This window comes from Pristis pectinata, chromosome 4 (assembly GCF_009764475.1).
Source record: "Pristis pectinata isolate sPriPec2 chromosome 4, sPriPec2.1.pri, whole genome shotgun sequence".
Classification (NCBI taxonomy): Eukaryota; Metazoa; Chordata; class Chondrichthyes; order Rhinopristiformes; family Pristidae; genus Pristis; species Pristis pectinata.
The window spans coordinates 75,120,182-75,145,105 of record NC_067408.1 but is presented as its reverse complement, the minus strand read 5'-3'; the positions used below and the strand labels follow the sequence as shown (position 1 = coordinate 75,145,105).

The following is a 24,924-nucleotide window of genomic DNA, read 5'->3' as shown; positions in this document are numbered from 1 at the left end:
TTTGATAATACCTTTAACAAATATATGCTGCCTTCAATTGACTGTAAATATTCTCTAAATTTATCTCAAATTTCCAATTTCCCTTGCTGGAACTTTAGCTAGTTAGTATTGTACACAGTTCACTGCATCCTGTTATCTTTTGAAACCACACATTATCAAAGATAATCACATGACTCCTCTGTCCTTGCAAAGTACTACTAAATCCTCAGGCTCCCTTTTCTTTTCTAGATCTTTGAACATATTGTCACCTTCCAAACCTATGCCAACACTTTTTATTTAAGTTTGTACATTTGTACAATCAGGTTACTATCCCTGCCTCAACACCAAAATGGCTGTAACCAAGGGCAAAAATTAAAGTGTCTCCATGCCTCTAATCTCTAGTATTTGCAGCTTTCATAAAATACCAGTTTAATCAAGTTCTTTTTTTGAATTTGACATTTCAAAGTAACTGTCTTCCAATTAATATTGGTATTGGTTTATTATTGTCACTTGTACCGAGATACAGTGGAAAAACTTGTCTTGCATACCGCATGGACACCCATAATGTAGAAAGGGCTGAAGATTAATTAGCTATGAATGAGCGCATCTGAGTGTTAGCTGGAGTTTTGTGGGAAGAACTTCAGCCCCCAAAGACAAATTGATCCCTCCATAGGCACCACAATGAGACAGTCTCAGAAGAGGTGCTCATGCTAGACTTATTTTGGAGAAAATCACAGCTATTCCACTGCTGAACCTAACCTACTGGGTACTACTGTTTTGCACAGACCCCATAAAATAGACTGAAATCATGCCTGCTCCCAACTCAGTTTTGCAATGAGGTTTTTAATATTCCCCAAGCCATGAGGAACAGTAAAGGGGGGCAAACCCACCTGACGTGACAAACTTCATCCAGAACAACCAAGCTTCAATCTCAAGTGGAAAGAATAGTCCATCCTGAGAAAAGTCATTTCTGGTCAGGATAGACGCAACTAACTAATGCCATCCTGGCACAAAATCCAACCTATGAAACATATTCTTCACCATTTTCCAATTCAGAGTTCATGAAATAACTGCTAGTGCACTAACATGGCTCAACGACTTAAAAATCAGTGTTTTATGATTGTTGATCGCCCTGCCACCAGAAGGATAGTGAGCAAGTATATTCCTATAATCACAGAGTTTCTTTATTTCAAAAAGACAATCAAACTGGAGTAGTAAGTGCTTGTTAAACCAACAACTTCCTTGGCTTTCTTAATTATAATATAATTTTGATGCCTTATTAGATTACAAACTGTATTGTCTCTATCAAAGTTATTCAGTTAAATATGAAAATTACTGATGATAGTATATAAAAAGCAACATTACCCTGAGCACAGCACGGCAACACAGTGATAAAACATCACCTTTGAAATATATGAGGCTCCTCTTGTGAAACACTATGGTGTGTAAAGACTAATGCCTGGTTGTTTTAATGTACTGTTGTTGCTCTAGTACCTTCTCAGATAATAACCAAAAATATTATTCAGATGAGATAATCACTAACTTCTTTTTGTTTTTTAGAATGTTTTGAAATATTAACGATGGATCCTAATGAACTGAAAAGTAAAAGTTCACCCTGTTTCTGTGAATATCTGCAAAATGAGCACATATTACTGAATAGTCAGGAAATAAAAGTACACATGCATGAATCGGAGCCAAAGATGTAAGTAATTCAGAAGTGTTTTTCATTACTCAAATGAAGTGTTTCATATATTTTTTGCATTCCTCTATATGCAACATACAGTAAATTAGTTGCTAAAAAAACAACAAAAAGGAATACTGAAAAAATATTTTTCTTATATCAAAAAAATACTGATAATGCCCAATCACCTGTCCTACAATTTACAAAAACATGATTCCAGCTCTGTCCGTCTAAGCATTTATTATTATTTATTTACAGAATATATATGTCACTTGTAAGGTCAGTATTTATTGCCCATTTCTAATCTTCCTTGAGAAGGCAGGGGTGATCTGTCATCTTGAATCACTGCAGTCCATTTGGTGGAGTTACTGCAACAGTGCTGCTAAAGTGTGGAGTTCCAGAGTTTTGACTTAATTGTGGTACTCTTGTCCATCTGGGTAAGGGGAGGCCATAGTTTCAGAGGTGTGGTTGAAGGCGGCTTGATGAGTTGCAGCAGTGTATCTTGTAGATGGTACACACTTCAAATTTAGTGCAGCAGTGGTAGAAGAAATGAAAGTATGGGCTAATGGATGAGATGCCATCAAGGAGGTTGCTTCATCCCGAAGAGTATTGAGTTTCTTGTATGCTATTGGAGCTGGGATTATTCTGTCACAATAGAAAGAAGACCTGTACCTTATGGATTATGGAAAGGCTTTGTGAATTCAGTAACTATTCAGTAGTAAACCACCTGCCACAAAATAGCCTGATTTCCTCCCCAAGCTGAACTGGTTATAATTCAGGTTAAAGGTGAACCTGTCCCTCTTCCCCCACCACCTCCACCAACAGGATAATGGTAATGTACCTTTTAACAATTGTAAAGCATTTTAATGTCAAAAGAAAGTAGTTAGATCCCAACTTGTTGGAAATGTGAATATGGTAACTGAGTGGTTAAGTTACAGCATTACCATCTAGAGGTCTGAACCACTGTTCTGGAAACATAAGTTTGAATCCCGCCATACTGTTAGGGAATTTAAATTCAATAATTAAATAAATCTGGAATAGAAAAAGTATTAGTAAAACTATGAATTATTGTAAAGACACCCCAGGTTCACTAATATCCTTCAGGAAAGGAAAGTTGCCATCCTTGTGCAATCTGGCATTTATGTGACACCAGACCCGTCGACATGCGTTGACTCTTAATTGTCTCCTTCGTTCTGGTGCAATTAGGTATGAACAATAAATGTTGGCAATAAGTTATGTTCATATTTTCATGAATGAAAATTAAAGAAAGGGTTACTGTCTAACACTTATGTGATAGAAATGTTACTTACCACTTTCAGCCCATGCCAAAATGTTCTTCAGCTCATACTGTATGCAGTCACAGACTACTTGATTGTCTGAGCAATTTTGAATAGAATTGAACATTGCACAATTACCAGGGAAAATCCCCCCTTTTGACATGATGAAGCAGCCGAAGCTAGTTGGCCTAAGACAAAACCTTTAGGATCTCCTTCAGTGATGTCTCCAGGCTAAGATTACTGATCTCCAACAACCATAAATATTTTTCTTTGTGGTAGGTATAATCCAGCCAGAGGAATGCGTTACCATTGACTTCACTTTTACCAATGCTTCTTGATGCAATACATGTTCAAGGGTAGTCATTCTCACATCACCTCTGGAAATTAGCTCTTTTGTCCGTACTCTAAAGATGTTTATTGCTGAATAGACCTGATGGAACTCAATCTAAGCATCAGTCAGCAGGTTTCTGCCAATAATGTTTTTTTTCATGTGGCTGATTATTGGATTGATGGAGCAAAAATTGTATGGATTTGTCCTTTTTTTTGTAGTACAAGCCTGATTCTGCTCCTGTCTACACTCAATGATGCAAAATTGGTCTGCAGTTTTGATGAAAAGGTAGATTGAGGAACATACTGGGACATGAGGTTATAGATGATGGTGGAATACAGTTCAGCTCTGTTGATGGCCTAGAATGCCTCACGGATTCCCAGTTTTGAGCTAGATCTGATCTGAATTTATCCTGTTTAACATGGAAGCTGGGCTACACAATATAATGGATGGCATTCTCATTGAAAAATCAAATATTTGATTCTCACGAGGAATACAACTGTGCAATACTCACTCTTGCTAACAATGTCATGGATGGATGCATCTGTACATGCATGGTTAAGGCCACAGAGTTTTCCCTCCGGTTAGTTCTCTACTCTAGACTCAGTTTGGCAGCTTTATCCTTGAAGACTAAGCCAGTTTGATCAGCAATGGTACTATTAATGCAGTTATGGTCTGATACTTGCATTAGGGGTGTAGCCCTTAATAGAAGCACCCCATCCCTAATACATGCTGTGCCCTTAGTACTCTCAGTACTTCTTCCAAATGGGTGTTCAACATGGGGAACTACAGTGCCGCCTGGATATAATGCAGCTCATTATATAGATTCAATATTGAGGATTCTCAGCACGGTATTCTTCTTTGCAACTGTATGCTACTATGCTACCACTTCCGGTGGGTTTTTCTATCAGGTGGGTGGACCATACCAAGAGCTAGTGGTGGAGAAGCCTGGGACGTTGGCTGATTGTATGATCCAGTGAGTTTGACAATGTCAGGCTGTTGTTCGTCTCATCTGTGGAACAGCTCCCCAAATGTTTATGAGGAGGGCTTTGTAGGTTTGATGGGGCTGGGTTTTCCTTTAGTAGTATAAGCAGCAGAGTCATATGAGCCCTCTAGCCTAGTCTGCTATTCAGTAATGTCTTAGCTGATCAAGTTCCTCAAGATCACTCTGCTGACCTTCTCCCATTTCTTCTGATTTCCTTTTTGCCAAAATAACTGTCAATTTTTGTGTAGTGTCCATTTTGACACTAAATGATGTCGATTATAATCAGATAATCTTTGTGTTTCAGAATTGATCCAGACTCCGCAGCTAGAATTATCCAGAGTTCATGGTTTTCTTACAGAAATAAACAGTTATTTCGCCTACTCAAGCACACGATCTGTGCCGCAGTAAGTGTAATAGAATAACGCATTTTTGCAGGCTATTAACACTGATCCTTCCCAAAAATCAGTGATTATTTTTAACTTCAGAATTAATCATTACATGATTGATCAGCGGTATTTTTTGTTAAAGCAAATGTGCAGTTTATTTCCATGTGTACTTGTGTCAAAATCTGTATAAATTCATTAATGTTGCCCTCCATAACAGGAACATTGTCTGACAACTGACATTCTAAGGAAGCTACAACCCTCTGAGGCTGAGCTCCTGAAGGATACCAAGATGGCATATAAAGTTAGGTTCAGGTAAGTTCTGTGAGAATCTGCTAAACCAAGTAATTTCAATATGTCCATAAAGAATAGAGAAAGCAACATAATCAAATATATATCCATATCTGAGTATTTTATGTAGCGTGGTGATTATAACAACAGTTCGACAGTTATCTGTAGTTTGATATATTTTTGTATATTTTTAATTTCAAAATTAGCCGTACCCTGAGATCTGTTTCATGAGGCCCAAACACATACTTTGTATGTTTTATAACATGGCAATGTCATTACATTACTTTTGGTGCTGCAGTGCCACCAACAAGACAGGACATTAGCCTGCTAGCAAAATAAGATACTGGAATTTGTAGGGTCTAATACTGAATGGTGGACCAAGAACACATTCATAAATTCTAACAAAAAATAACCAAGTTACCTTGGACAGCTGACAGCATTTACTGAAATCATTATTCTTATTTTCCATCAGATTTGCTGGAGAAGAATTTCCTCCTATTCTTGTGTTTAAAATTTTTCAACATGCTGGGAACTACAAGAATCAATATTTAAGCGGAAAAAGAATAATCAAGCCTGCAACTGAGGTAATTCTGAACTTTTCCCCCCTCAGTTGTCTTCCCTTGAGAAAGTGTTATGCTGGGCTCAGCAGGTGGAATTCATGCTCCAGTTTCATGACACAATTCTGACTATGTACGCTAGTGAGCTATCTATTTGGAGGATCACATCTGAGCCCAATACTGTCCCTGCCTGATGTCTGTATTCACTTGCCCAGTTCCTAACACACCCTCCCTTTCTGCTACTACTCAATATAAATTCAATACTGACATTATCTTAATCTGTGTATGCACAAATTACTCTTATCTCTACATTAGTATTGTGGAAGTAGCATTTAAATATTGCTGTCCATACATTTGAACATTTAAATTTTATATTCTAATTAATAAAATTACTTTTCCTGTTAATGATCATCTACTTTTACAGTTTGTTGAAAAAAGTTTGGTTGCCCAAGCTAAAATGAGGGGTTAAACCAGAAATGCTAGTCTATCTCTCTCCTGGAGATCTTATCTAATGTATTTAATATTATTTACATCTTCTGTATGGAAATTTTCCCCTTGCCCTCTCCAATCCATTTATTGTCCAAAGACTCTGCCCCATGCTGGGTTTTATTCTTACTAATATTTCATTACCTTGCCTAATGCATTGAACAACAATAACGTATTCATAGTGATACAGACCCAATTCTGTTCTCTCCTGACCCCAGCAAGATTGGAAACGTGATTGTTTTTTTCCCTACATATTGATATTCTGGCAGTACAACCTCCACCCAGGTTGGGATCAGCTAGCTAATCAAGACCCTTCTATCCTGTGTCATTTAGCACCACGATAAGCAGCACTTAAACATCTGGGAGCTCCATATCCAGTCTTTATTGACATTCCACAATTTGCAGAGAGACTCTTTTATGTGCATAGGCATTGGGTTTACTATCTCTTCTCTTTTTGCCTGCATTTTCCTCTCCAGACTCTGGAAAAAAGCAGCAAATATCTGAATAATTTTCAACCCTTTGAATTTTTGCCGATCCTCCCAGCCCCACTTAAATTAAAAATTCACATCCATTCATATGTTCACTGTAACCATGGATCACTCCATATATGCATTATTGTTGACGATACAATATTTTTGCCTGGGTTAGTTTATAGGACTGAATTTTACAAGCACTGGTAAAGTGAGATCATTGTAATTGTAGCACATGTTGAACATGAGGAGAAATAGTCTAGAAAATAATCCCTTTTGAAATAAAGGCACTTAATAGGTCAGAAGGTAACATTCTAATTTAGACTGTGAGAAATAGTAACAAATTTGAAATGCACAGATTAAATAATTTATAGATTACTTGTGCTTAAGTTTTAATAATTGACTTGCTTTGCTTCTTGGTAGCATTTAGGGCAGAGCAGATGTAAATTGTCCATTTTTCTGGACTTTAAAGTGACTATGGGCTTCTTTTCTTAACAGGCAGCAGCTGCTTCTTGCAAGATCATGGGAAGAAGGAAATTCTATGATCTTATCATACAGGATAACCTTCAGTATCAAAGAACGAAAGTAGCAGATGAAGTTGATGTTGTTACAGCCAAAGATTACATGCAGGTTTGTAGAACTAAAACATTTTCTTTGCTGTTTAGGGGTGAATTCTTTGTTTGCCAGTGGTAAATGGGTGCAAGTATATCAGCTTGCACTTACCTCCTGATACCTGGTTCCATTGGCTTGAGTGAAACACAACCAGTGACCAACATTCCTCTGTTGTTTAAGCACTGGCAATCAAAGAAAAATTTCTCCCCCTATAATTTCAGTCTAGATTTTCCGTATATTGAATGTCCAGATATAAAAATACCAATATGCAATCAGGTGCTTGTAGAGCATATCACTGTAGTCTTCCTTGCCCAGAATTCGGCTATGGTCCTTTCTCCTCCTCTGTGCTCCAACTACACTACATCAAATGTAGTGTAGTTGGAGCAATTGAGAAACAAGCACTACAGAAATTCTCAGTAAAATGTGAAGAGAACAAGAAATATTGTGCAGAAATTCTAGACATCTTAGTGGGTTATTTAAGTAAACATGTATGCAATGGGGTGGTCTCAGAAAAGATCTAGAAGCTCAGAGCTAGGCATTCATGAAGTACTGTAGATCATTAGCAGCAGCATAAATGTATCACAATCTGTAACCCAATGGCTTGGCATACTTAATCTATCAATTACTGTCAAGCCAGGAGATCAACCCTGGTTCAATGAGCGGTGCAGAAGGCTGTCCCAGGAACAACACCAGATATACCAAAAAAATGTTGAGGTGCCAGCCCAGCAAAGCTGCAGTCCAAGACTGCTTGTGTGCTAAACAATAAAACCAACATGCAATAGGCAGAGCTAAGTGATCTCACAACTGAAGATTAGATTGAAACTCTGCAGTCCTTCACACTAGTCAAGAATTGTAATGGACAATTAAACAACTAACAGTGGAGGATACGCCAAAAACATCCCTATCCTGTACAATGATGGGGCCCAGCATGTGGGTGGCAAGGAAGAGGGTGAAGCATTCACAGCCATGATCAGCCAGAAGTACCAAATAGATGAACCATCTCAGCTTCCTCATGGTCCCACCATCACAGAAGCCATTCTTCAATGAATTTGATTCACTCCACATGACATCAAGAAATGGCTGAGAGCACTGGATACAGCAAAGGTTATGGGAGCAAACAACATCCCAATTTTAGTACTAAATACCCAAGCTCCAGAACTAGTTGTACTTTTACCCAAGCTATTCAAGTCTTCTCAGAACACTGGCATGTACCTGACAATGCTGCTTCATCAATGACCTTCCTTCCATCATAAGATCAGAAGTGGGGATGTTCAATTTTCAATTCCATTCACAACTCCTCAACAAATAAAACAACTTCATGCCTGCATGCAGCGAAACTAAGAAAACATTCAGGTGTAGGCTGATATGAGGCAAGTAACATTCACCCTACAAAACTGCCATTTCCAATAAGAGAGAATGCAACCATCTATCTTGTACATTCAATGGCATTATCTTCGCTGAGTCACGTACCATCAATATCCTGAAAGGCCAACATTGACCAGAAACTCAACTGGACCAGCCAAATAAATACTGTGGCTACAAGAGTAGGGCAGAAACTGGATTTCCTGCAATGACTGACTCATTAGACACCCGAAACCCTTCCATCATCTACAAGGTACAAATCAAAATATGAAACTCCACATGATCAAAGACAAAGCAGCTCTCTTGATTGGCATCTTGACCACCAACCTAAATCTTCATTCTCTCTAACACCCGTGCACAATGGCTACAGTTTGCACCATCTACAAATACATTACAGTTACTCCCCAGACCTCTCAGACAGCATCTCCCAAACACACAATCTCTACCACCAGAATGACAAGGGCAGCAAGCACATGGGAACACCACCTCTGCTGGTTCCCCTCCAATTTGCATGCCACCTTGAATTGGAGATATATTGCCGATCCATCATTGTCACTGGGTCTAAATCTTGTACTACTTGCCTCACACTACTGTGGGAGCACGTTCAACAGAAGGATTGCAGTGATTCAGCAAAGCAGCTCACCATAACCTTTTTGAGGGCAGTTAGGGATGGGTAATAAATGCTAGCCTTGTTGGTGATGCTCTGATCTAGTAAATGCATACCAGGAAAAACATATCTACCATCCATGTAAAGTGGTATAACAGATCTCATGTGCACATTAAAATCATTTAAATACATGTATAAAGCAACAGTGATTATGCCTCATTGTAAATTACTTCAGGTTATCCTAATAAGGATGTGAAAAGTGCTATATAAATGTTAAGTCATTTCCTATATTACAATAAAAATCCCAACTGCTACGGCCAGGACTTCTCATTCCCATTTAATTCCACCCTGGAAATTCACACGATGGCCTATGTGATTGGATGTATTGTACTTATAAATGTTTCACCCCTCAAGTTCATCCCCTTGCATGCTATGTTCACATTTGTTGTTGGAACCTCCTCCTCCCATTGGTTGCTTAGCCAAGATTATTTTTGAGTGAATGGAATGAGGTTCTGATCCATTTCTTGTCAGCCGATTCATCTCTATTGCTTTTGGTGTTTAGTATGCATTTAGCTTGCTGCAGTAGCTTTGTTAATGATAAAGTTAAGTCTGATGCTTCATTTGGATCAATTTTGTTCATACGGCTTCAATGTGTGAAAATAAGAGCCATTAAATTACAGATTATGGTGGTGTATACTTTGCTGATGGAGATTGACAGCATAATTGCCCAATTTTGGGCTGCTAGATTAATCCTTAATCTGCCCATTTACTATGGTTGTAGAGCTGTGTCACAATTGTTGAGAGTATCTTTGCAGTGGAAGTGTCACTTAGTCTTCATGAGTTTTCTACAACTGCTTTCACAGAGAGGTGTACCTTCAACAAATGAATTCATGAGAATAAATTAATTTAGGTCCACTCAGTTTGCTCCCCTTACCATCCAACACAAACCCACAATAGCAATTTGACAGGGAAGGTACTGCCAATTAAATTCCTTGGGCTATACTTTTGCTTCCTTCAGAGACTCTTCCGAGTAACGTTTATTATATTGCTTAATAATTGGAAGACAACCAGTAGATGGAGTTCAGTAGTCTTTTTTGGCTTGAAGCCAGGAAATTTCATGGGTTGTAGAGCCAAGGATTCCCAGTCCCTTAATAACTAATTTTGCTGGATCTATCCTCCAGATGGGACAAGGAGTCCTCAGGGCTGCTTATGGAAGAATTTTTATTTTGGCCTGCCAATTTCCTCTGATTATAACTATGCCAGATTTCTCTTTGATCATTCTGGGAGAAACCAAATTTCACAGTGCCTCTGATAGGACTTCAACAAGTGATTTTTGGTTTGCTAATCTAGTACCAATGAAATTATGGTGCAGGAGGTTGATCCTAACCCTTGGGTACTCTTTTTGTGGAGTTTATATATTCTATCTGTGCTCTGGTTTCTCCCCACTTCCCAGAGCCTTACTGGGGTGGTAATTTACAGTTATCAATTAACCTTAGTGTAGGTAATGGCAAAAGAACCAATGGTGGGCTTGTGAGAGAGAATTTGTTGCAGCTGTACAGGGAAGTGAGTTAGGGAATGGGACTAATGGGATAGCTCTGCTGGGAAGCAGCATGGACCCAAAGGGAAGCAGCATGGTGTCAGTGGATTCAATGGCCTCCCTCTGTGTCACAATAATTCTGTAACCAGAATTTAGAAAAAAACATGCTGTACAAGTGTTATGTATCTAATTAAAAGAATTAGGAGGCCACCCATCATGTGGGATTTTATCATTAGTAATATATTTATTCTAAAGAATTGTGTACCTTTTGATAAATATTTAAAGAGAGTAAAGCCATTGTAGTACCTTTTTCTGGAACCTGATGGTGAACCAACAAATTAGCATTGGTGAAATAAAATGTGCATCACATGAACCAAATAGATTGTCATGTTTTAAGAACTCAGTTGTCAGTGAGATGTTTGTTTTCTCATTTTGTGTTATTCTTCTGAAGTATACAAGTAACCTAGATGAGACTCCAGCCTATCTTGGAGGCAGAGACAACTACTGGAGGATGTTGACCCTGACCAACCTGCCCAGAACAACAATAATGTATGACATTGTAGACTATGCTCAGAGCAGAACTTTATCACAACGTTTGAAGGAGGAATTGCCAATTCTGCTCTCCAAACCAATTACTGAAAAAATTCAGCTTCAACATATTAGAACCATCTCTCAGACCAGGTATTTTTGATGAAACTTATGTAATATTTTGTTTTACAGAAATCAGAGTTCAATTATATAGAATAAGCTAGATTGACCAATAATAAACGTAGCAATAATGCCACTGCAAACACAGAACTACAAATTCATCTAATACCTTATCAGTCAAACAGTTTATGTAGGAATGAAACATTTTGCATTAGAATATTGCTTGATATTTTCTTTACAACTGGTGTTGAGAGTTGAATCTATTGGTGAATGGGAAGAAAGGAGATATTGGCCATGTTGGAGATATTTGTCAGAACACAGTATTGATGGTGGGAATCTGTGCCTAGAGTTTTCTACCATTTTGTGGGCCAATGAAGACCACTATTTTCACAACTTTCATTTGAATTGCAGAACTGACTTTTGGTTCACCTCACCTCTTCAAAGTGCTGCTTCCCATTACCATTATTATTGGTGAATTCAATACTTCTCTACTTATATAGCCTGATATGAAGATTATCAGTGTTGTCATCTTTCTTTTGTTCATTTTAATGTTTATTGGTTATTCCATTAAGGCATTTTCACCTCTTTTTTTTTTATAAAGTCTTTTAAAATGTTCACTGAACTATGATTTTTTTTCAGGGTACTATGGCAAACTCCTTTTCTAAAATTGTCTTAGATGAGCAGTAACAAGGGTATCTAAATCACAGCACAGGAGCTGCATTTGGCCCTCTACAGCACAAGCGCAGCTTTGAGGTGAAGGACAAAGTCTCTGGCTCTCTTATCATGGTAAATTCAGCAGAAACCTACTGGGGAGCAACGAAGTCCATCCCACAGTTCCCTCTAACCTTGGCAGGCGTCAGGGTGGTGGGGCTTGGGGTTGGGTAGTTGTTGTGATGTCCTGTGCATCTTGTTTTCTAGCTTGGGCATTCTAGCCATAAAGTGCACACTGTGTTTAGTATTATAGCACTCCAGCATCATACAGCCAAAGTCCAATAGTATTCAGCCAAGAAATTAATTTTGTTATTTCATATGCTATCATTTTTGCTAAATATTCATATTCTGAAAGGGAATTTGTTAAAATGACATTGCAGGTAACAGCAATTTTAGATCAAAATAACAAAACCTCAGTGATGGGTAAATCAAATACTAATTTCAAGCTACACTACAGAGAGGCTTATCTTACAGATGTGACGAATAAGCTGCAAAACAGTTTGAAAATTCCTCTACCATTCAGCCTCGCTGTCAACAAATCCACAGCCCTACAACATCAACCACAATTAGCAATATGTATATCCACTATATTCCCTTGGATGAAGCTGTGAAACAAGAAATGCCAGACTAACTGGTACTAAAAGGAATAATCTACAATGTTGCCACAAAGAATGCACTTGGCAAAGCTTTGGAAAAAGCTAATTATAACATTTATAAACTTTTCAGCATTACAACAGATGTAGCATCTACAATGGTAGGAAAATAAAATGTAGGCATCAGACTCTTGAAACACAGTACTAAGTTTCCAGAATGTCTTCCTGTTCATTGCATTATCCATCATAAGCAGATACTTGAAGAAAGAAAATTTATAAAATCTGTCCTTGAAATTGTTCACCTGATCTGCTCAAATTCAAGACTCATCAACAATTCAAAAATGCAATCAAAGATCTGGAATTTGAATACAAACCTTAAACACATCTCATACTATTATATTGTGAGATAGTTAACAGCTAGTAATATCTTAAATAGTTTTATTGAACTGTAAAGCCATCAATGCTTTACTTGAAGAAAGGGGAAAATTAACTTGATGAGCGAGATTTGACATTTTTATTTCTATTATAGGGCAATTGGAAGTGCTGAATTGGGGGAAGATAAGATTATATTTGATCTAACTTGGATAGTCTCAGCTTCCAGAACAAGTTAAAGCTTCTGTAAATATAATGTCAATGCATTTCAATCTCATCCCCATCTCAAGAGAAATGAGAATATACTGCAAGAAATCCAAGAAGATCACAGACTCACAGAAAACAAAGGCAGATTTCAAAGACTTTCGAATCAGGTTTCATGACGTAGGGATGGCTTGCACCAAGGAAGGATCAGGACCGATGTCCTAGAGGGGGATGTTTACTAGTGCTTTTGGGGAGGGTTTAACTCTGGAACAGAAGGGAGATGGGAACCTAATGGGCTGACTAAGGGGAGAGAAACAGGGACAGAAGTGAAAGAAAGAACAATAGAATACAAAATCAGAAGGTAGGGAGATAATGGGTTAGAGGCAACTGGGGTGCAGAATATAAAAAAAGACTAAAAATGGCAAACAGATAATCTAAATGCTTTGTAGATAAATGTAGATGAACTTACTGCACAAATAGAGGTGAATGGGTATGCCATTTACAGAGACATGGTTTTAAGGGAACTTAATACTCAGGGATATTTGACTTTTTGGGTGGACAGGCAGAAGGAGAAGGTGGTGGTGTAGCACTGTTAATAAGAGATGTAATAAATACAAATGTGAGAATAGCTAGGTTTATAACATGTTGAGTCTGGTTGAGTGGAGGTTAAAAACAGCAGAGGAAAGAAGAATACTGGAGACACAAGAGACTGCAGATGCTGGAATACGAAGCAATAAACTGCCAGAGGAACTCAGTGGGTCGAGCCGCATCTCCTGCGGGAGTGGGGGGGGGGGGGGGGCTGCATATGTTGATGTTTCAGGTCGAAACCCTGCATCAGGAAGAAAGCCTGCAAAGAAGATAGGGGTTGGAGTAGTGTATGACCCCCAAACATTTGCCACACTGTATGAAAGAACTGTAAAAAAAAATCAACGAATGATGGGGGCATGTAAAAAAATTAATGAAGTAATGATGGGAGAATTCAATCTTAGATTGGGTTAATCAAATTGGAAAGGGTAGCTATGAAATCAAACTCGTAATCCACTTGGGATAGTTTTCTGGAGCATTATGGAGCCACCCAGGGAATAGGATATCTGGGATCTGGTTATGGGTAATGAGGAGGAGGATGAGAGGAGACATGATAGAGGTATATAAAATATTGAGAGGAATAGATAGAGTAGACAGTCAGCACCTCCTTCCCAGGGCACCAGTGCTCAAGACGAGAGGTCATGGCTTTAAGGTTATGGGTGGGAGGTTCAGGGGAGATGTCAGAGGGAGGTTTTTCACCCAGAGAGTGGTTGGTGCATGGAATGCACTGCCTGGGGTGGTGGTGGAGGCAGATACATTGAACAGGTTCAAGAGCTTGTTGGATAGGCATATGGAGGAACGTGAGATAGAGGGATATGCGGGAGGAAGGGGTTAGGTAGTGTGAGGGTGGTCTGATGGACGGCACGACACGGTGGGCCGAAGGGCCTGTTTTGTGCTGTATGGTTCTATGGTTTAATAAATGATCTCAGAGTAAAGGATCTGGAGAGTAGTGATCATAGTATGATAGAATTTTGTATTCAACTTGATCTGGAAAAAAAATCATGTTTATCTTAAATAAAGAGAATCACAATGGAATGAGGATAGAGTTGGCTGAAGTGAACTGGGCTGATAAATCAGGAGAAAAGACAGTAGGCAAGCAGTGACAGAAATTTAAGAAGGCAATTCATCGCAGTGAGGAGCAGAGATTCTGATAAATTAACCATGGTTAACCAAACAAGTTAAAGGGAATATCAAGTTGAAAAAGAAATGTACAAGGAGGCAAAAGTTAGCGGTAGACCTGAAGACTGCGATAAATTCAGAATTCAGCTAAGGAGGTCAAAGAAAAAGAATAAAGAGGAAATACACCATGAGGGAAAACAAGTGAGGAATATAAAAGAGTTTCTTTAGATATTATCAAAAGAGGTCCAAACGAACATTGGCCCCCTAGAGAATGAGGCTGGGGAAACAGTTATGGGGAAATGGCAGAGGGTTAAACAGATTATATTTTGCATAATCTTTACAGTGGAAGACACTATGAACATTAATACTGGGCATGAATTAAATACCTTCACCATCATTAGAGAATTGGTATTAGGCAAACTGACAAGTCCCCTAGTCTGAACAGCTTGCATTTAAGGATCCTGAAAGAGGTGGCTACCGAGACAGTGGATGCATTAGTTAAAATCTTCCAAGAATCCTTAGATTCTGGAAATGTGCTAGAAGCTTGGAAAACTGCCATTGTAACACTCCCTATTCAAAAAAAAAATGGGGCAAAATACAGGTAACGATAGGCCCATTAGCCTAACATCGATCGTTGGAAAAATGTTAGAATCAATTGTTCAAGGAAGCAATAGCAGTATATCATGAAGATGGTTGGGAAAGCTCCCAGCTTCTCAAGTTTCAGCATGTACTGGACAATACATCAGGTGTTTCTGGTAAAAACTGTACCTATCACACCATTTCTCAGAATGATTATGGTATAGCTGACAGAATGCTTAATTCAATCACCGCAAGCAAAAAGAATTGGAGGGTGGAAATTCTACAACACACCAGCTAACAACTCTGACCACAACCTGACAACCACCCCTCAATCCAGCATATAATTACTTATTAACGAGACAAACGATTTGCTTAATTTTCAAGGTCAGCTTCTCCAGTCACGGACACCCCTCCACGTCGAGCCTCAAAATTGTTAAAAGCAGGAAAGGAGTCACAACGTCGTTCTTACAGAGCAAGAGTGAAAGTTTCCAAAATGAGAAAGATTTATGGTTTGGATAAAAACAAAGAGGTAAAATCATGTGGCTTGTATATAAATACATTACTTCCTTAACATTTGTGGCATATGGCATAAAAATGCTTTTCTCCTTAATGTTTGACATCGGTTTACAAGAATGATACCAGAAACGTTAGCATATACTTATCAGAACAGATGAACAGAGTGGGGTTTCTTTACTTTTGAGAGAAATAAAACACTGAAGGGTGACTTAACGGTGCTCTTTAAAACTATGAAAAGTCTTGATGGTGAGGATACAGAGAGAACGTTTCCAGGAAAGGGCAAAGCAAGGGGCCAACGATATAGCATAGTCACCCTGAAATCAAATAGGAAATTCAGAAGAACCATCTTATTCTAAAGAGTGATGAGATGCAATCATAAGAAGTGATTGAGATGAATGGTATTGATGAAGTTGAAGGGTGGTTAGACAAGCATTTGAGGAAGTAAAGGAGAGAGGATTATGCTGATAGGGAGGAGGCTTGAATGCAGCATAAATGTCAGCATGGACTAGTTCACAATCACAGAATATTTATGCCATGGAAGGAGGCCATTTGGCCTGCATGTACACAGGAGCAGTCCAGCTTGTTTCAATCACCTGGTCTCCCACGGTCTTTATCCAGCTCTGTTCTGAATGCTACTATTGCATCTGCCTCCACTACTACCCTGGCAGTGCATTCCAGGCCTGAATCACTCACTGTCTGAAACATTGTTCATTGCTCTCTACTCCTGCTCCCAAGTAGCACGTTCACATGTTCATGCCAGATCCCCTCAAAAAAATGCTCCTCTGTTCAAAGGAAGACAACTACATCTTTTCCGGTCTATCCCCATAATTAAAGTCTCTCATCACTGGAATGAATTTCAATCTTTTCTGCACCCTTTCCAAAATCCTTATAATTTTTCTAAAGTGTGGTGCCCAGAATTGGACGTGTTACTCCATTCAAGCCTGAATCAGTTTTATAAAAGAACTTCATTCCTTTTGTACTGTCTGCCCATTTATAAGAGCCAGGATCCAATACAATTTTTTCCCCACTTTCAACAAACTCTACACGCATATTCCCAGACTTCTCCATTCTTGTAACCCTTTTAGGATTATGCCCTCTTGTTTGCATGATGTCCTCATACTAGAATACAACTCTTCAGCATTAAATTTCATCTCCCACCTATGCATCTATTCTACCAGCCTTTCATCTGCATGGTTGGACTGATTAGCCTATTTCTATGCTGTGTACCCTCTAATCCTAAATGGGTTCATCCAGTCTTGGTTAAAATAGTTTAATTTCTTGTCATTATCCAAGTCTGATATATTAAACAATGCTTCTTTGAAGTAAATTCATTAGAAATGTAAACTTGCTAAATCCACACACACTAGAAACAAGATTGATGTGCTTCTATCCATCATTCCTGTCTGCTGTCACCAGATTTCCACCAAAGTCTTTCTCTTCTCGGCTCTGTACTGTCAATATCAGAAATACTCAAGAGTTTAAACTAGAATTGTTGGGGGGTGGAATCCGTACTGGAGAGATTGGGGAAGAGGTGTTGGGCTCTCAAATAGAGGAGGCAAGGAGTAAGTACCGTAGGCAGGTGATAGAGAAGGGACGTGTTCAGGCAGGCTTGAGATGTGTCTATTTTAACGCAAGGAGTGTTGTGAACAAGGTGGATGAGCTTAGAGCTTGGATCGATACTTGGAGCTATGATGTGGTGGCCATTACAGAGACTTGGATGGCTCCGGGGCTGGAATGGTTGATTCAAGTGCCAGGTTTTAGATGTTTCAGGAAGGACAGGGAGGGAGGCAAGGGAGCTGGGGGAGTGGCACTGTTGATCAGAGATAGTGACATGGCTGCAGAAAAGGTGGACGCTGTGGAGGGATTGTCTACGGAGTCTCTGTGGGTGGAGGTTAGGAACAGGAAGGGGTTGATAATGGTGCTGGGTGTTTTTTATAGGCCGCCTAGTAGTGACAGGGTTATTGAGGAGCAGATAGGGAAGCAGATCCAAGAAAGGTGTGAGAATAATAGAGTTGTTGTGATGGGGGATTTTAATTTCCCAAACATCGACTGGCATCTCCAGACAGTGAGGGGTTTAGATGGGGTGGAGTTTGTTAGGTGTGTTCAGGAAGGGTTCTTGACACAGTATGTAGATAGACCTACAAGAGGAGAGGCTGTGCTTGATTTGATATTGGGAAATGAACCTGGTCAGGTGTCAGATCTCTCAGTGGGTGAACATTTTGGTGATAGTGATCATAATGCTATCTGCTTTACGTTAGCACTAGAGAGGGATAGGAACAGACAGGCTAGAAAGGTGTTTACTTGGAGTAAAGGGAATTATGAGGCTCTCAGGCAGGAAATTGGAAAATTAAATTGGGAACAGATGTTCTCTGGGAAAAGTATGGAAGATATGTGGCAAATATTCAGGGGGTATTTGTGTGGAATTCTGCATAGACATGTTCTGATGAGACAGGGGAGTCACGAGAGGATACAGGAACCGTGGTGTACGAAGGCTATAATAAATCTAGTCAAAAGGAAAAGAAAAGCATAAAAAAGGTACAGAGAGCTAGGTAATGTTAGAGATCTGGAAGAGTACAAGACTAAAAGGAAGGAACTTGAGAAAGAGATTAGGAGAGCCAGAAGGGGACATGAGAAGGCCTTTGCGGGCAGGATTAAGGAAAACCCCAAGGCGTTCTACAAGTATGTGAAGAGTAAGAAGATGAAATGCGAAAGGATAGGGCCAATCAAGCGCAGCAGTGGGAAAGTGTGTATGGATCCAGAAGAAATAGCAGAGGTACTTAATGAATACTTTACATCAGTATTCACCACGGAAAAAGATCTGGGGGATTGTAGTGGGGACTTGCAGCGGCCTGAAAAGCTTGAGCATGTAGATATTAGAAAAGAGGTGGTGCTGAAACTTTTGGAAAGCATCAAGTTAGATAAGTCGCCGGGACCGGATGAGATGTACCCCAGGTTGCTGTGGGAGGTGAGGGAGGAGATTGCGGAACCTCTGACAATGATCTTTCTGTCGTCCATGGAGACAGGAGAGGTTGCGGATGTTGTTCCCTTATTCAAGAAGGGGAGTAGGGATAGCCCAGGAAATTTTAGACTGGTGAGTCTTACCTCAGGGGTTGGTAAGCTGATGGAGAAGATCCTGAGAGGCAGGATTTATGAACATTTGGAGGGGTATAATATGATTAGGAATAGTCAGCATGGCTTTGTTAAGGGCAGGTCCTGCCTTACGAGCCTGATTGAATTTTTTGAGGATGTAACTAAACACATCGATGAAGGGAGAGCAGTAGATGTAGTGTATATGGATTTCAGCAAGGCGTTTTATAAGGTACCCTATGCAAGGCTTATGGAGAAGGTGAGGAGACATGGGATCCAAGGGGACATTGCAGTGTGGATCCAGAACTGCCTGGCCCACAGAAGGCAAAGAGTGGTTGTTGAAGAGTCATATTCTGAGTGGAGGTCGGTGACTAGTGCTGTACCTCAGGGATCTGTACTGGGACCCTTACCATTTGTGATTTTTATAAATGACCTGGATGAGGAAGTGGAGGGGTGGGTTAGTAAGTTTGCGGATGACACGAAGGTTGGGGGTGTTGTGGATAGTTTGGAGGGCTGTCAGAGGTTACAGAGGGACATAGATAGGATGCAGAGTTGGGCTGAGAAGTGGCAGACACAGTTCAACCCAGATAAGTGTGAAGTGGTTCATTTTGGTAGGTCAAATATGTTGGCGGAATATAGTCGTAATGGTAGGACTCTTGGCAGTGTGGAGGATCAGAGGGATCTTGGGGTCCGAGTCCATAGGACGCTCAAAGCGGCTGCGCAGGTTGACTCTGTGGTTAAGAAGGCATATGGTGTATTGTCCTTCATCAATCATGGAATTGAATTTAGGAGCCGTGAGGTATTGTTGCAGCTATATAGGTCCCTGGTCAGACCCCACTTGGAGCATTGTGCTCAGTTCTGATCGCCTCACTACAGGAAAGATGTGGAAGCCATAGAGAGGGTGCAGAGGAGATTTACAAGGATGCTGCCTGGAATGCGGAGCATGCCTTATGAAAGCAGGTTGAGGGAACTCGGCCTTTTTTCCTTGGAGAGACAGAGGATGAGGGGGGACCTGATAGAGGTGTATATGATGTTGAGAGGTATTGATAGGGTGGATAGTCAGAGGCTTTTCCCCAGGGCTGAATTGGTGGCCACAAGAGGACATAGGTTTAAGGTGCTGGGGAGTAGATATAGAGGAGATGTCAGGGGTAAGTTTTTTCACTCGGAGAGTGGTGAGTGCGTGGAATGGGCTGCCAGAAACTGTGGTGGAGGCTGATATGATGGGGTCTTTCAAGAGACTGTTAGATAGGTATATGGAGCTGAGTAAAATAGAATAGAGGGCTATGGGTAAGCCTAGTAATTTCTAGGTTAGGGACATGTTCGGCACAGCTTTGTGGGCCGAAGGGCCTGAATTGTGCTGTAATTGTTCTATGTTCTATCACAACCTTTGGTGATATCCAACTTTGCTGCTTCAACACTGACTATTTACCAGCTGTCAACCAAGCTGTAGGATCTCAAGGCATAGATGACTGCAATTTTATCTAACTGAATATTTGGAAGACCCAAGGTGATATTTTTTTCACCCTGACACAAACTCTGCAATCTTTTAGTGACTCAGTCTTCCTCCATCTCCTACTCATACTGAATTAAACCAAACATACAAATTAGGAGCAGGATGAGGCCACTTGGCCCCTCAAGCTTGCTCTGACATTTAATTGTAACCTCAACTTCACATTCAGGTCTAGCCACAGTAACCTATTAACCCCTTTCTCATCAAGAATCTATCCAACTCTGCCTTAAAAATATTCAAAAACCCTCTTTGTCACAGGATGGTAGAAGTGAAGTTTCAAAGGCTCATGACCCAATAGGAATAATAATTTGGCATCATCTGTTTCAAATGGGTGCCCCCTTATTTTTAACCAGGGGCCACGAGTTCTAGATGCTCCCACAAGAGGAATCATCCTTTCCACATCCACCCTGTTGAGACTGCTCAAAGTCTTACTCTTAAATCCTTCTAAATTCCAATTGATACAAACCTAGCTTGTCCTCATCTGACAACCCGCCTTTTAGTTTATTAAACCTTCTCCAATGCATTCACGTTCTTCCTTAAACAAGGAAATCGATATTCTACACAGCACTTCATACGTGGTCTGACCATTGCCCTATCTAACTGAAGCAAAACTTCCTGGCTTTTGCATTCAATTACTCCAGCAATAAATAACGTTGTTAGCTTTCCTAATTACTTGCTATGCCTCCATAGCGGCCTTGAAAATCACGTAATAGGATGTGTAGATCCCACTGCATCACAGATCTCTGCAAAACCATAGCAGCCTGGTTTCCTCCTTATACATTTTAAATGCTGCTGGCTTTATGGTTGCACCCACTTATCACCAAAACTTTCTTCTCGGAGACACTAAGGTTTTGTCACCTATAAAACTCAGTTTTGCAGGCATCCTTCTCGTGGTCTCTCATTGTCCATGCGAAATACTCCCAAACCCTTTGCATTTCCCTTTCTTGGTTCGTCTTTAATAATCTTCTCAAAATTGATCTTTTTGACCAAACTTTCTCACCACTTCTTTCCCCTCAAGGCTTCATTTCTTTTGCTGATTTTTCAGTTCATTGCAGAACATCTTGGGATATACTTTACTTTAAAATAAATGCAAGCAGCTACAAGTGTGATTATATATACACCCCAATATCTGATACATGAAATGCAATGACTTGAGGATTCTGATTGTTATTTACTGAGCAAATAGGCAGGACTAATTAATTTAGTGTACACTGTGGGGTTCTGAACTCAATGAAGAACTTTGCATTGACAGTTTTTCCTCTTGCATTACCCTTCTCTGATGAAATTCATTTATTTGCCACTTTCCACTTCCCTTTCAAGATGATCCAAACCAGTTTTATAGGCAAGATTAGTGATAGGATAAAGTAGAAGTTATAAAAGAGAAATTTGCTGGCAAGTTTGTTCACTCATTGGTAATAAGAATAACTGCAAATTAATGTACCATTAGTATGATTAAGATTTGTTTTTTTTTAGTGCAACAATAATAGAATGAACAGCAGGAATATTTTTATTACCTGTTTGGAAGTGTAAAGTATATAATGCTGGTATACGATTTGACTAATCTGCATTAATGCTTTTAATTTTCTTAAATGTATTACATAATTACAAGGAAGAACCAGATAAACCAACTCACCACAGTCCTACACAAGATGACTTCCAGTTTTACACAAGCTCTGATCAAGAAGAAAAAGATGAAGTTACACACTTAACTTCAGAGGAAGAATGGGAGCATGAAGTGGATAAACTCTATGCTTGGACACAGAAACTCTCGCTTGATTTATGTGGGACCCCTTTCCCTGACTAAAACAAGACTGTATTAGAAAGGGTAGATCAACTGCAACGGACATTAGTTTATGCCCCGTCAAAAAAAATGCCAATTTTTAACAAAACAGAAGAATGTTAAGGTCTTGTTGCCTTTCACTTGACCAATACTGTGCATAATTTACATTGTGTACCTTTGATATAAAATTGATCTTTAATGTAAATGTTGCATGCATGAGATCATGGCATTTTTATATACTGTATTCTGAGAAGGTGCAATTAACATCCTTCTGACATTTACCTTTTGAATACCTTTTGCTGCGCATCATGTGCGTGTATATTAGCCCTCTCTGATACATTTCCAGCTGGCCATATTGTATGCATGAAGTCAATTAATGTGGGTCATTTGTTTTATATATGTAAAACAATCTTCTACCTTATTCCTATAAGTTACAGCTTAAGCAGCTATAGTTCACTTCACCTTTGGATGTTACATTGCATTTTGTGGACAATCAATTACTTTTGAAATCTAATGAAGGTAGAAAGCAGTCAAATTGGACACAGGAAGTTCCCACAAGCAGCACTGAGATCATCTTTCTATACATCCATGTTGAAGAATAATTTTGGTCAGGGCAATTGAACAATGCCACAGGATCTTTTAGTTCTACCTATTGCAAACAGTAATTGGGCTTAATCCCTTGCTCAAAATGCATCAACTATGACAGAGCAGCAGCCCAAGAGAGGGCACCTTTTGCATGAAATTCCTTGAGTACTGCAGCTATCGTCCTTGATCAATGTACTCATATTTATGGAGTCTGGTTTAATCTCAAGATCTGATTGAGGTCAGTGTGCCAACACTGAGCAATTGCTGAAATCTGGTGGATTTTAGAAGTCCATTTGGGATCAATGACCCCCAAAGTAAGGAAGGGAGCTACAAATGGATTTAGCTTCCAGCCTGGTCTTCAGGTGAATATGATATTCATTATCCAGATCATGTTTAGGCAAGGTCTCATGAGAATACTGATGTGTCCAGAAATAGCCACCTGAAAACACTGTGCAGATTCATGTTAGGAAGTAAACTGAAAAATGCACCGCTACACTTGTTAAATCCCAACCATAAAGATTATTCTATATTTACATTGCAAATGGAAACACCAATATTTGCAAAATTAGTAATCAAGCACTCAATAAATTTAATGTATAAGGACTTAAAAGAAATATTAAAAAGTGGATGCTAATGATATTAACAAATATTGCTTTGTCATGCCATGATGCTAGAGAACATTCAAGTTTAAAGGTAACTTTTAAAACTCAAGACAGCAGTATGTTGCTACGGGGGAAAATATGTCAACCTTCACTGATTATTGCTTTTTAACGTCAAAACCAAGACTAAAGCAGATTGTGGAAGTATGCACGCAAACTAAGTAAAGATTACAAATCCAGAAATTTGACCAGATAAACTAGTAATGGTCACCAAGTTACTAATGTTCAACAAATATGAACTGAATTTTGATTGTTTTATAAGTTACTTGATATAAGCACTATTTATTAATGCACCTAGTACACTTCTGATTTACTACCAACACATTGCCATGATTACTTGGAGCCTCATCATATCATCGTCTTGTTTCACAATTTACCCCTGACACAAAGGAAGAATCTGATTAACAGATTGGTGGGTTACCAGCAGCTCACACATTTTATGCAAGTGCAGATACCAAGCCGTGGACTATCTGACTATGGCGAAGTCACAGCAAATCTAAATGCAATCAACAACAGCTATCTACTTACATGCAGTCTTCAGGAATAATAGTTACTCTGATTGATTTTACACCTTCTCAGAATGGAACAATAAAGTCCAGTTGCAACTATGATATTTAAGCTTACTGACCAGCTGAAGACAGGAAATAAGACTTTACTAGACTTTATGGCCTGCACCAGGCCAAGAGATTATTAACCTCACTAAAGCAGGTACATAACCATCATTCTAGTAAGATGAATAAAGATTTTATTGGGCTAAACTATGTTTTAATTAATTTCTTGTCGTTTAAGAGTTCCAGTACTAAAAAAATAAAAATATTGTTTAATTTCTGACTGGGATTTATAAATTGAATACACAATGAATGGAAGTGTTGCTGGAAATAAATCATATTAGAGCATCATTATTAATCTTACATAAAAACAAATACCTCAAAGAAATAATTTGTTTTGAAAAGAATCTTCCATTTTGAAAAACATGAACATTTTAACCTGGCCGAAGAGGGGGTTAATGGGTTACAACCAAGCAACTTTAAATACTTTACAGAAAACAACAGCGTATTTATTCAGCAAATTAGCCATCCTCGTTCAATTCTCAATGCAGTCCTCAGAAAATCAAACATTCAGAATCATAGAGCCAGACAGTGCAGAAACAAGCCAACCATCAAGCACCTATTTTACACTAATCCTGCAGATGGTATGAAAGTTCCTGGAGCCTTAGTAATTTTCATTAAATTACCTAACACACTGGCCAAAACCAGAGTGCCCAGTTAGGCAAATATTCAAACTGTGTATTACAGTTATTGGAATTCAGGCAATAGTTTTTTTTAAAAAAAACAAGATGAAAAGTATAAAACCACTGCACACAACATGCAATTTGGATTTTGTCATCCCACACTTATTTGAAAATAATCACGCATGTCCAC

At 39.2% G+C, this 24,924-nt stretch overlaps 1 protein-coding gene across 1 annotated transcript; it reads left to right on the top strand.

The window, feature by feature from the left end:
- The first annotated feature begins 1,581 nt into the window (after nucleotides 1-1,581).
- c4hxorf58 (chromosome 4 CXorf58 homolog) lies at nucleotides 1,582-22,848 on the top strand. The gene is made up of 8 exons (XM_052014764.1): nucleotides 1,582-1,681; nucleotides 4,555-4,654; nucleotides 4,854-4,948; nucleotides 5,397-5,508; nucleotides 6,936-7,067; nucleotides 11,007-11,236; nucleotides 15,751-15,895; nucleotides 22,089-22,848. The coding sequence occupies exons 1-8, from the start codon at nucleotides 1,659-1,661 to the stop codon at nucleotides 22,281-22,283; spliced, it is 1,032 nt and encodes a 343-aa protein (XP_051870724.1). The 5' UTR covers nucleotides 1,582-1,658; the 3' UTR covers nucleotides 22,284-22,848.
- Nucleotides 22,849-24,924: the final 2,076 nt, after the last annotated feature.